At 37.2% G+C, this 14,066-nt stretch overlaps 1 protein-coding gene across 1 annotated transcript in view; it reads left to right on the top strand.

The window, feature by feature from the left end:
• RAMP3 (receptor activity modifying protein 3) overlaps nt 1-8,100 on the top strand; it is a 41,016-nt gene extending 32,916 nt beyond the window's left edge. The window contains exon 4 of the mRNA XM_083879026.1: nt 6,491-8,100. Coding sequence (XP_083735152.1) covers nt 6,491-6,746 — 256 coding nt within the window. The 3' untranslated portion in view covers nt 6,747-8,100. The remainder of the gene's footprint in view (nt 1-6,490) is intronic.
• Nucleotides 8,101-14,066: the final 5,966 nt, after the last annotated feature.

The raw sequence follows: 14,066 nt of genomic DNA, 5'->3' as shown, positions 1-14,066 counted from the left end.
TCTGAAATTTTAAATGCTTCATGCTTCCCTTCACATGTTACAATACAAGGTTTAAAATTTTAGTTGTAAAATTTCAAATATTGTTGTGCACAAAAACATGTGATGTGTTTCAATGCTTGCTCCCAGAAACACTGTCTCCTTTGGTGAGAAGCCTAAAAAAATTAAGGGCTTTCACTAGTTGACCAACTTAAAAAAAAACTTCAAAACTTGATCCATAAGAAGAGATTTTAAAAATTTGCATTTCCCTAACAGAATCACAAGCCTGATGTGTTTGACTGTAAGGGATAGGTATGTAATGATTCTTATCATGCTGTTAAGGATATCTTCCATACATCATCAGTGATGGCTACTTATGAGATACTGTGCTTATAAGAAGTTGGGTATGTATGCTTAAATGTTTGTGGGATTAGGATTTGCCTTGCTCTTCTGATTTTTGTCTAATTCAAGGGAGTTACAGGATTTGCTTCTGAAGACATGATGTAGGTAGTTGTAGCCAGCTGGGGGTTGGTCTCTTTCTCCAGGCAGCAACTGACAGAACGAGAGGACACAATCTTAAGCTGTGTCAAGGGAAATACAGGTTGGATATTAGGAGGAAGTTTTTCACAGAAAGAGTGATTAAATACTGGAATAGTCTGCCTGGGGAGGAGTCACCATCCCTCGATGTGTTTAAAAGGAAACTGGATGTGGCCCTCAATGCCATGATCTAGTTGAGGTATTAGGGCTGGGATGGACTCGATGATCTTGAAGGTCTCTTCCAACCTACACATTCTGTGATTCTGTAGTGATGGCTTCAGAGACTACTTCTCCTTTTACTGGCTGTTCTCCAAAAATAGGCCAAGTGTAGAACTAAGTAATCATTAAAATCTAGGTCAGGAGTGGTGGAAGGTAAAGCCTACTTGCCAGTTGAAGCTTCTGGCTTGGTAAAATTCTGGTGCTACGAAATATTTGATTTTAATGATGTAGTACCTGATGTCAGGCTACATTTACCTTCTTGTTCTACATTTGCATAATGTGTGGTTTCTGTTGCTCATTAGATGTGGATATTAGGTGTATAAAGTGACTGCTTACATCTACAGTTGCCCTTTATATTTACATTTTCTGTCTGTATCTTTAGGGAATTAAAAAACAATGTCATAATAGTTGTGCATTTTTTGGTTTTTAGTTAGGTTTATTCAACCATTTAGCATTTTCCAGACAGCTGTTGATGTGAAATTAAAGGTGGAGATCTGTAATTGCTTCAAAGAATACCAGAACCTGTTTATTATTTTTGACCCAAGTGAGTAAATCTGTCACAATGTCCATTATTTAGTGCCATGAGAGTGAATTATACTTCATAATTTTGTCGTTAAACCAGTTTCACCCCTCCCCCATCCATTTCCTTCCTTATGTTTTTGTAGCACATTATTTTCTTGAGGCTGAATTCTGTATTGCAGCTGCACAGCAGTAGGTCTGATCTGATTAGGGAGGTAAAAATGTGACTGTGAGAATACTCATCTTGGCAGAAGATACGTGATTAAAAGAATGGTGAACAAAGACGGAAATCTGTTTGGAGAGATGTTGAATGAGAAAATCTCAGAAATATTCCACCATATTTATAGGCTCCTAATTCACTATAAAATTAAAGCTGTCCTTTTAACATGGTGGTGAAACTGCAGGAAATTGTCATCTTTAAGGTTTGAATCCTTATTTGAAGTTGTTACCAGGCTGTTACACTCTGAAGTTCTATACAGTCTGGCTGCATCTCACATAAGAATTTTTATTTTTGTGAGGTTTTTTGCTACTTCCTGCCTGCACTTCATCTGAAATGCTGTAAGAAAAGCCTTTCTTATCATATGAAATTTCTTATTAATATTTTTACACTTCAGCATTTTGGATTACCATCTGGGTGGAGGTTACAAGGATGGTAATTCAATTTAATATGTGAGTGTGTATAAAGAAATTTTTGGTTGAATAATCTGGGGGAAAGCAAATAGTTTTAAAGCATCTTTATTAAAATACACCATATGACTTGTAGTGTCCTGGAACAGTGCCTCTAGGTTGATGTCTGGGATTGTAGACGAGCAGGAGTGAGTGTCCCTGGTGTATCTATTACCTAGTTTGCATCAAGACTCAATTATGTTAGAGATATTTTTCATTGTATTTTGAGTACTTAGTGGATTCAAAATAACAAAAATTACTCCCAATGTATTATGTGTGTCTTGTACTACCCTTCTATAATTATATCAATAGTCATAAAACTGATTTATTTTAAATGGGGTAGTGAAAGTGTGGTGTTTTGTTTTTTAATTCCTGGCCCTCCTCATTAAGAAAACTGAGAAATATTCCTGACTGCTCTTGTGCTGAGTGTCTCTGTGGTGGTCTATCCATGAGTGCTGGAGAGGTGGATTCTCCCACTGGAACTGACAGTGGGTCTACTGGCTGCAGCCAGAAAATGTACTCAAATGTTTAAGTAGCATATATATGGTATTCGGCTTTTTGAGAATTGTTTGGAATTCTTTCAAATAACAGTTTTGCATTGGAAAATGCTATTTTGTTAAAACTCTTAATTGGACAATCTATTTGTTTTCTTAGTCTCATGAAAACGTGGAGGAGGGGTTTGTGAGTTTTGTGTTTTTGTAAGCCAATCATCTCTGCAGTTTTCCTGTGCAGGGATATTGAGAAAGAAAGCAAGAATGTACCACATTCTCCCCTGGAGATGTGGGAAACTATGGATAAGATTCAAGCCCCACTTAGACTGAGTAGTGCCCTGAGTGAGAGGCAATGGTGTACCCTGAGACAGATAAGATGTAATAAATCCAGCTGTCTGTTTAAACATTTGGAGTGGACACTCCATGAAACACTGTCCCATTAAGGCAAATGTGTCCACTACCATTCCTCATAATAACTGCCAGCTGTCCAGGTTCTTGGTTATAGGTAATGCATAAAAATAGGTTTTCTCATGGGTAAAATACTCACAAAATGAAATCTTCCACAGTTTCAACAACAACAAAAAACAAACCAGTGACATGGTTGTTATTATCTAGTTTAGTGGAAAGATAAAGTACAGGAGAAAAAGTGTGTGTGCTCTGAAAATGAAGTATTGTTCTAGAATATTGAAAATTGTCTTTCGTGACAAACGTGTTATAGCTGAGAGATTGCTCTGAAATGAATTATTTTTTGTGTTCTCTGAAAGTATTTTTGATAGTGTTCTCTGAAAGTATTTTCAATAATGTGCAGTATGATCAAGGAATTGATTCCTCAGTAGAAACTACAGTTGTCCTGAGAGTACCAGGGTAAAGCACAACTTTATATGGATTTTGCTGCTCAGACTGTGCTTAGATTTTGGATTTTCTCTATTGGACTACTTAGCTGAGTTGAAACTCCTATTAATTTTTTGGCTCATTTATCACAAAGCTCGTGACCTGGCTCCCAGTGAATATCTGTTTCCTCAGTACTACCTGGGTACCTTGCAGCTAGCCTGAAAGAGATGAAAATGTGTCTCACCACAAAGAATAAGAACGTTCCCACACCCTTTTATAATCTGAGAGGTGAAGAAGCTTGAGCTCCAATGTGCTTTCCAGTTATTTTTTCTGAGATTAAGTAGAAACTATAATTTCTTGTTCTCTCCTTTCACAAGTTGTGTAACTTTAATGCCCTTCTCTTGAAGTATCTCCAGTTAGAGGCCAGGACTTCTTTGTCGTTGCCATTGCATTACGCGGTGTGAAAAGGTTCCCTATTCCAGCCTTTACCATTTGAATAAAGAGAATTATATAAGGCATAAAAGAACTAAGCATAGGAGAACTGAACTGGAATTAAATATCTATTAACCCCCATCTCCCTCTTAAAAAAGCCCAACCACTTGCAAACCAATTGATCAGCTATAAGAACATCCATGCTGTAGTAATGAGGATGCAGTTGCTCCCTTCTGAGGCAGCTGTTCCACAGTGCCATGCAGAGGATCCTTTTTCTTAGTATCAACTTTCTGTTGCAATGCATAAACTCTAAATTACTAAACTACATAAATATTAATGTGAATTCAGCTTTATGGGCAGACATTCAAGTCCCAAGCTGAGATTTTCCTCTATGTACCTTCTCACAGTTGTGTGAACTAAGAGTTATAGTACAGGTAGCTTTTTTTTTTTTTTTTTTTTTTTTTTTTTTTTTTTTTTTTCTCACGAGTGAAAGTTTTAAGGAAAAATTGTAAGGAATTCCAACTATGATGATAATATTTTTATTCTACTTTGGCTCTTAAGGCTTCAGTATTTCAAATACAGTGTATGTCACAAGTTATTTTTATCTGGACTTTTGGCAACACTTAACCAACATTTTCTAGCCATGTTTTATTTGCAATCAAAAATCAGTGGGAAATATTTTTGTTCACACCATCTAACATTTAAAAAAATAATCTAGAGAATTCTTGGTATAACATGGAATTTTCTATAGGATTTTAAACACAGAGGAAAAAATAATTATCTCATCAAATAGAATGATAAAATTAATTAATAAAAATAATGATAATATATTGATATATCAATTAATAACAATTAATTATAATTATTAATCAGAATAATTATATCTTTGAGCTTAGGATACTTTTATGCAGAAATCAGCTGGATTTATTGTTGGTTTTCTTATTGAGGGTCTGTAACAATAGCCATTGATGGCATAAGGGTGCCCATGAGAGTATGGTCCAGGGCAGGCTGGAGCAGAGTCCAGCATTCTGGAGTCTTGCCTGGTGTCTGTGCCAGGTGGGGCACTGACCTGTCTGGGCAGCTGGATGCTCCTCCATCTCTGCATTGTAGCCTGCTGAACCTTGTAGCTTTGCCTTCAGACTTGTTGCTCTTCAGGTCCTCTGGAACTCTGTCTCCCACATTCAACTAGACATTTCCAGCTTCTAATTTAGTCCAAGGACATAAAGACTGGATCTCATCAGGTCACACGGAAGAATGGCACTATTAAAATAGCAAGCAGCTGGTATTTGTATTTTATTTTTAGCTTATTTCCTGTTGTTTTCTTGTGGTTGCTGATGTCACAAAAGCTTCCTTTCTAGTTGCTTTGCTTAAAATATACATACATTGTGCATATATGCATCTTTATGCCGGAGTTTGGTGTTAGATTGTCCAGTGTGTTTGTTCATGAATGAGGCAGTATTGGCTCAAACTCCTTGAGAATGAGAACTGCAAGGGACTTGCAGAAGGGCCTTTCTGTGAGGCTTTTTCTTCTGTGAGCACAGCCGTGAGAATTTAGATGCTTAGCAGGCTGTGTTCCCAACCTGTGTGCTTGTAGCATGGGCAGGCAGACATTTCCCCTGACAGACAGACAGTAGATAATAGACTTCAGTCTTGGCTCAAACACTGAATTTCTCTTCTCCTGCAATAACAAAGGACTGAGTAAACATTAGTCCCCTGTAGAACTTAATGTCAGAACAAGTCATTCATCAGGAGTTACCATATTTATATGGACTGTAAAGGAGACTGTAGGGTCTTCAGATGGTATAATAGGATGCTGTCCCTGGGGGTGTCATGTGGATTTTTGCTCTCTCTATTTTTAATTCCTCTTTGAAGTGAACTTAATGAGTCACACAGGACTAAAATAAATGCAACAGACAATAATTCAGCTTCCTTATTTCTTGCCCTTTCCATGCACTGACCAGACACTCTTCATCTTCCTAATTTCCGATCTCCTCCCCCTTCTCCATTCACTTCCTGAATTTCTTCAGCTTAACACCACAAAACCCAAATGATTACTCATTTAGGCTTATTGTTTCCTTTTTTTGTCCTGAGGGGTAGCCAGTTCTCATAAATATAAGTTATTCCTGGACAGGTAAATTTTAGCTCGTGCAGCATTGAAATAACATATTAAGGATTACAAGGAATTCCCAGCCTCTCATAAGCAAACATGTAATTAGAAATTATTTATTTGTTTATTCCCTGCTGGCATTTGCTGTAGTTGGAAAGAAGAGGGATTTTGTCAACAGCTAAATTTCCGTGTGTTTATTTTCCCCTTATTTTCCTACTGCATGAGACTGCAACAGAACCAAAGTTTTCACACAGTATTGCATGTTGTGGTTCAGTCCTAGTGTCACGTCATAATTTTCACCACAACGTCATGTTTAGTGACAATTGAGGCATGAAATATCTGTACTTTGTTTAAAATGTCCTGTTCTTGGCACATTTGTATGCGTGTTTTTAAAAGAATCTGTAGTTGTCTCTAGTGAGGAAGTTCTGTTTGTACTTTAGTGGCACTAGGAGGTCCTGGCTGTAGTCAGAGTTTGGCTATTGTCCATCTGGGATCTCAAACCTTCACGTGAAGTCTCTCAGTTGCATTAGTACACATGAGTCAGTTCTCCTGCCTCACTGTGTAGCAAGTAGCCACAACTTCCATTAGAGGTCCTTCAGTGGAGTACCTACATGATAGATACACTCTCAGAGTTTTCATATGGCGCCCTTTCTCTAAGTGTAACATGCATTACATTCTATTTCAACTTCTCTTAATTTTCTTCTATTCCCAGGTATTATGACAACTTTACCCAGTGCACAGAACGTGAAGCCAACAATGCAAGTTGCTTTTGGCCAAACCCCCTTGCAGAAGGCTTTATCACTGGAATTCATAAACAATTCTTTTCAAACTGTTCATCAGAAAAGGTTCACTGGGAAGATCCACCGGATGAAATTCTCATAACACTGATCTTGATCCCAGTCATGTTGACATGTGCCATGATAACACTGGTAGTATGGTGCAGCAAGAGAAGTGATATCCTGGTGTAAGTTCTTCTTCTGGGCTTCCTTTTCCTTAATTTCTTTCTTCCCTAAACACTAAGAAAGGAGGATGAAGACAGGAACATCGCATAAAGGTTTCAGATCTGCTGAAATGGAACCAATGAGATACTGAGATGTTCCTGTGAATGAAGAGGTGCCTGCTGCTGCTGCTGCTGCTGCAAGTCACTCCTGTCTTGACCATGAGCGTTACTGGTGGAAAACTCTTCTTCCAATGAGCCTCACCTGCATGGAATTCACAGGCAGCTCCCAGAAACAGGAGAGTTCCCAGGCACATGGACGCCTTGTCTGCAAAAGGTGTAAAGTTACTTTCCTGTGGATTAAAGTGGGTGGCAAAGTTTTACAAAGCTGTATGTGTGTAATACTGACTGTGGGAGAAGTTATATCTCTTGAAGTTTTGTTCAGTAGACTTAAGGTTTTCATCTGTGAACCCTGTGACTTGGAGAGATCACTGGCAAAGGAACTGATTATGGATGTAACCAGGTGGCAGCTTTTCCTAGAATCTAGTCAAAATCATCATTATCAAAACTGGGAAGTATTGTTCTGGCAAAGAAACAATTTATATGTCCAGTGACTATCTGCATAGGGAAATTATCGTGCCACATTATAAAATAGTTTATAAAATTCCTTTAAGCCTGGCTGCTTAGAATTTTATGTCTTACTAACAAACTCTGGGAGGATGTACAGGTCTTACTTTACAGAGCTGGAAAATGTGAGAGGAAATTGGCTGATTATAAATATACTAAGAAGTAATGAAGAAACTTTCATATGACAAACTCTTTATTTTTCCTCTTTTATGATTATTATTCTTGATGACTTGTGTTCACTGTATACTTCCCACTCTAACTTCAATTCGTGCAAGTGATATCCTACAAATATAAAGGTGTCATGCTGATTGAGGTGCCTTTCAGAGTACATAAATAATTCTTTGTGCTGTGAAGAATGTGGTGAAGTATGAACATCAAAACTTGGAATAGAAGTAGAGGGAAAGAGAAGAAATCTTATTCTATAAAGTTATGTAATAGTTGAAATAAAGATCATATGTTCAATACAAAAGAACTTCTCTATGTTGTAAACCTTCCTTTCACAACATGCCTTTCAGTCCAATGCTCTTCTATGACAAGTGTGCAATGTCTGTTACAAGTGACTTTTCATTTTTCCATACCTTATGCACACAAATAAAATACAGTTGAATGGCTGAGTAATTGTGTTTTATATTTTTTATAGTTAGATTTTCTCCTTTAAGATTCTGGCTCCATATTTGAGACTTAGATCTGTGAATATTAAAAGAATTTCCATGCTTGAATCAAGTTATAAGTGCTCAATTTACTAGATTATTTATCTATGTACATTTTATAGAGATAAATAAATAACTCCTATAAAGTGTACTGGTTTGTTTTCACATCCTTTCACAAGGGTTGAAGGCACCAACTTGTTTTTTCATTACTCTGATGTTGGAATGATTCAATTTCAGAAGCGTTTCCTGTGTGTTTTTCCAAAGACTCTTCCTAATTCTCTATATGCTAACAGAAATTGCTCTTTGTAAAAAAGAAGAATGAAATAATATATTAAGAAATTTGATTTAATTTTCTATTTAACTGTTATTTTCTGTATTAAAGTGCACTGGACCACCAAAACTAGTGGTCAGATAAAATGCCCAACCCTTTCATTTTATCCAAAATATTGTTTGGTTAAGCATTTTGTGTGGCCAGAACCAAACAATCTTATATTCTGCATGGAATTAAATTAAAATTCAGCAGGCTTCAAGGCAAGTTTCAAAACTTTGGTTTGAAAACCACATAACAAAAACTTTGACTTTTAAAAAACCACATTAATTTCAGTCTAATTGTTGTGTTTGGGTCAAATTCCAGACTATTTCTGACTCATTTGAAATCATGTTCACCTAATGAACAGGTCACCTGAGAAATATCAGTCAGCTTAATTCATAAGCTTTATTTATAAAATGCCTGGGTACTAAGTGGAGAAGAAAGCTTGATGACTTTATACCACCAGATGTGTACTGTGGTCTTTAAAATAATGCCATGTTTATAATCTCTAGTTCAAAGAGTCATTAAAAATTCAAGATCCAAAGAAATAGAAGTAGTAGATTTTACTTTATGTGCCATGGAGTAGGGGTAGAGGACTCTGACACTAGTCTGTGCTTTGGAGGTGAAAATTTAATCGTTGTGTGTCTTCCTCATCCAAGTGTGATCTTCATTTACTTCTTACATAGCTGAAGAAAGGCAGAGAAGTTGAAACAGTGCATGGGAAACAACACTCATGATTTAACATAGTCTCAGTGGTTTAAATCTGAGAAATATTTATAGTGATTTTAGGAAAAAAAGCAGCTGCAGTAGTTAGTTCTTAACAGTTGTGTACATTAATAGGGACCCAGCATGATGATTGTTGAATCTTTTGACATAGGTTGTACTATGTGTTGATGAGAGTTAGTGGTTAATTTCTGCTGCATGGGCCTTGCTACCTCTCCCCCAAAGCCTGTTTCCATTGGCAAGAAAATCACATCTGGTACCAAGAATTTGGCTCATTTATTAATTGCAAATTAACTTGACATCACAACAGTGTCTCAGGAATAAAGATATTTAAAAAAAAAAAAATTTGCTCAAACTCCTTCCTAGAACTGGAACAGTGGCTGATCCCCAGCAATATTTAGGCCAAAAGAGAAGTTACACTTCCAGAGTTTGTACTGAATGCAAAAAATCACACAACTCAGTTATGTCAACTATCTGTGTTATTTCCATGGGGTATAAGAGCTTCAGCAAAGAATTAACAGAAGAAGATGATGACTAGCAGGATCAAGACAGGCAGAGAGGACTGTCATCTCTTTCAAGAAACATAGCAGGCCAAAGGAGGAAGAGCTCATTCAGGGCAAGGAAAAACATGGTCAAGAACACTAAAAAATTTGGTACTTTCTTTCAGGAGTATGACCTCATCATAAGCAGTTTAGTAGCAAATATCCCTTGGGGCATTGGTAAGGAATGGTGAGGAAATCCTGCACGCTGTCTGCATCTGTCCAATGTTCATGGGGAAGGAATCAACAGCCTCTTTCATTTCTGGCATCCCTACAATTAAATCAATGTATATGGTGTAAGTGCCCTTCTACATGGACTGGGCATCCAGATGAATTTACAGGAATGCCCAACAGGTGTGCCCATTTTTATCTAGTCTGAGTGATGTCTCTTCCTGTCTAAATGTCATGTGTGGATCCTGGAAGCAGGTGTCCACCTGCTCCAATACATTGGCTCTTTTGGAAATGGAAGTATGAATTTTGCAAGGCAGCAAATGTAACACTGTAGTGCTGGACATTATTTTGCTTAAGCCTTGATTGTCAAAAGCATGAGGGTATTTCAGAAAGTGAAAGGTCCTGAGCTGTATTTGCGAAGTCTGAGTTCCATAGGAGAAAAAGAATTTTTTTTTTTTTTTTTTTTTTTTAAGTAATGGGTGGTTTGGAAGGATAAGGATAGTTAGTGACTGTCCTTGCTTCTGAATACAAGAAGAATGGAGCTCTCTATGTGCTTTGACAGAAATACCTATGAGGTTGCAATGGTGTCTTAATACTCAGAAGTGAACATAGAAAAAGCTGTTGAATTTTAGTTAAAGAGTCTGTTTCTGTTACTCTAGCAGAATTTTGAAATAAGCTGAGACCCTCAAATAGCTCTCTGGATTTGATAAGAAAAGCAAATTATCTTCATAGTAGGAAATCTGAGGAGCATTGAGGATACTACCTTGTCTTTGGCTAAACTCTCAGCAGAACATTTTGAAAGGACACAAATAGTGACGGTGCATAGTAGGCATAATCTGTCAATACCAACTGTGCCAAAGCACTCGGGGAGTGGAGGCAGAGCCAGGTGGTCAGAGGCAGTGTAGAGGTACTGCCCTGCTTAGAGCTGGCTGTGAGAGCTGACTCTGCTCAGAAGTGTCTGGGGGCATGTCAGCTTGGAGCCGTGCCTTTTTTCCCTTAGAAACCAGCTAATGTGACAGCCTGACTGCTGGAATGGAGACACCTTCCAATGAGTTTGTAGAATATATGCCTTTGTAGAGTTTCCTGGGAGTCTATGTATACAGACAAGACTACCAGGTTACTGGGGGTTTTTTGGAACTTGCAGGGATGGCAGCAGCATAGTTGTGATTGCTCTGTAAGATTTGACATTCAGTTATAACTGAGTTCTCTCTAAATCTTTTATGGTGGGATATTTTTTTTCAAGTGTTTTTATATAGGTTGTAGATATCTGCAGGAGAATAGGGTCTCATACTTCATTTTCATCACAGTCTAAGGGAGACTCTTGGTTTAGCTGAGATTAATGATCAGAAATGCTTGCAAAGAACTGTGGATCCTAGTGACAGTTTCACTGTAGCCTCGGCCACAATGTAGTAGACATCTAAATTATAGAGGATGCTTCCAGGTACCTTAGATCTCTGGTCTTCAGTGCTGAGTCTGAGTAGGGAAAAATCTTGGAAGGATGCTATAAGCATAAGACAATGAATGATCACCAGTTGCTTAAAGAATACTGAACTGTAGAACATACTTACAACAATATAATGATTGGAAATGACAGCAATTAGAAAACCAACGGGAAATACAGAATTTTCCTGATTCAGTCCATTTGGCTAGTTGTTTTTTTGTTGTTACTTTTTTTATTTGCAGTTATTAATTTTTTTAAATTAATGGGCTAGAAGGAGGAAATAAGAAACCTGTGCTTGTTAAAGCAGAGCCCTAAGTTTCTGAAAAATGCCATTGTATTTCTCATCTATGATTAACATTAATATGTGTCTTTTGTCACCTTCATTCTTCTGCTGCTCAGAACAGCAGGAGAATGCAATTTTTGCCTGACAGTTTCAATAACTTTAAAGATTCAGAATAACAAAGTCAAAGCTTTTTTAGTTTTAGCTGCTTAAACATGAAATACGTTGAGTGACTTGGAAGCTAAACTGAACTATTCTTGGAGAGCACACCAGGGAACTGCATAGGTGTAGAGACAGTGGGTGGGAACACAGATAATTCCACTGACACAAATCACTTTAAATCCTAGGAAATTATGATACATTTGGTTGCTCACCTCATAAAAACAACCTTAGCTTGTAATTCAAAAGCAACTGGAGAAAACCTAATTATATATGTAAATATGTACCTTATTTCTCCCTACTCTTCAACAAAACCTTAACATAAGTGCAAAGGGAATGTGCTGTTGTTTTCCAGCTAATAGTTGTTCTATGCATTATGGAGACTCCAAGACTGAGTGTGAGGGGTATATCTGCTCAACCTTTGATGCATATAGAAATTCTGTATAAACAAGAAAAAGTTATATGGGTTCCTGTCACTGGAAAGAGGAAATGGCACTGCTTTATGTGCATGAGAAGCCATTGGAGGCACATATGGGCACAGAGCCGAGCTTCATTAGAACCAAGACACCTGGGGAGACCAACTGGTATCAGTCTTGGAGCCTGCCTGTGTCTGGTCAGACTCCTGTAACACCAAAGTATTCAGATCTTGATAGATAATATTGGTCAATTGTTGTAAAAGCGAACATATGTATTTCACGAGAATTGAATAAACAGGTTGTTTTGTTAGGAACTTGGATAGGAACTAAATTTGAAAGCAATAGCATATTCAGTCATTCTTATTTCGAATGACTGTAATGAGGCTTGGACTTGAGTGAGCTGTAGAAATCTATTTAAAATAAATATTCTCTTCTAGATAAAACAATGTATGCAAAGTTGTACTTTGATTTTTAAGTTGGTCGCTGCCCTTTGCATGAATTTTAACCTGAATGAAGAGAGAAGGGTAAGGAAAAAAAAAAAAAAAAGCCAAATTATTTTATGAAGTATCAAGAATTTTGCCAATTTAGTTAAATAAATTATCTATTTTTTTATTGCTCTGGTTTACTTTGAAATTTTGACTTTGTATAAAAGTACATTACTTTCTTTAAGGTAGCATGGATTCTTTTTCAAAGGTGTGGTGTTAACATAGACAACTGGTGCCTTGTTCTCCGTTTTATTTTTGATGAAAATATTGGACACAGTTGTGTCAGGGTCACAATCTGAGCCAGCAGACCCGAAGGAATAGCCAAGACAGATTATAAAGGAAACCTTCTTAGTCGTAGTGGGACACAGTAGTAGAGTGCTGCATGGGGCTATCTAGAGTCACTCTGCAGACTGAAAAGCCTCACTTGGAAAGACTTGAGTTTGCTGTGTTTTGACAAAGAGGGGAAGACTTTTTAAGGACAACTATTAGTAGTTGAGGACACAGTTTATAGAAACTTGATAGGATCAGCATCTTAGAGACCTGTGTACTGGGATCCCCATGCTGGGATTTTGAATAAGCTCACTCCTGTCAGTTTGAGTGTCTAAGAAGAGATATATGCTTAAGGTATAACACTTATGAGGTGGTTGCAATGAATTTTCTTGTCAGCAGGGAGTGAATCCCTGTTCTCTTGGACTGCCAAATTTGTCCCAGTTTATTTTAAAGTGAAGAGCTCTGCCAGCAAATTTTTACCCTTTTTAGGAATTAATCTGGGCATTACAACTATTTTTTAAAACATTTGGAGAAACACCAGTATTTGACACTCATGTTGGCAGAATATCTGCAGACTGTTTTTTTCTGTCAACAATTTGGTTTTACTAGCCAAAATAACATGTTTTAGGAGTACTTTCTTGAGCAGAGTAGCAGAACTGGCAGTTCTTTTTAATAACTAAAGCCTTAATACTTAATGAAAAATACTTTGATAAATCTACTACATACATTTCTTTTCCCAAAAAGATCATAAGAAAATCAAACCATTATTCCTCATGTCAGTACTTCAGATGTAGTGATTGATCACTGGATCCACTCCATCTGCATGCTGTATATAACCTGAAATAATTATAAAATTATTTTTATTTAGCTGCAAAGAAGTGAAGGAAAATGCTTCTGACTCTGGCTGCATTGTGGTAGATTATAAGACTGAAAGATATGGTGTTTTGTGCAATGTGCAGTACTGTCAATGTATACTCTAGGGTAACGGTTTAGTAGTACCAATCAAGGGCAGCAATAGGTCACAAATACTTCTAATACTGCAAAAGTGTAGTAATGAAACAGGAGGGTTTTGCTGAGGGAAAATCAACATTATAGTATTTACTTACATAAAGGATCCAATATGATAGTTTATAATGCCAGTTGAGGCTTTTACTAAAAAATTAAACCCACCCCCTGGTAAAGAGCAGGAATACAGTTATATGAATGCTTAGAAGGGCAAAGACCTAGATCTGCATAATTGCTGAAGTTTCCCACATGTAAACTTGTTTGACTTGAGTCTG

The sequence above is a fragment of the Zosterops lateralis genome, assembly GCF_965231275.1.
Source record: "Zosterops lateralis genome assembly, chromosome: 1".
NCBI lineage: Eukaryota > Metazoa > Chordata > Aves > Passeriformes > Zosteropidae > Zosterops > Zosterops lateralis.
Note: the sequence above shows the minus strand (reverse complement) of the source record. Positions and strands in the feature narration are given on the sequence as shown.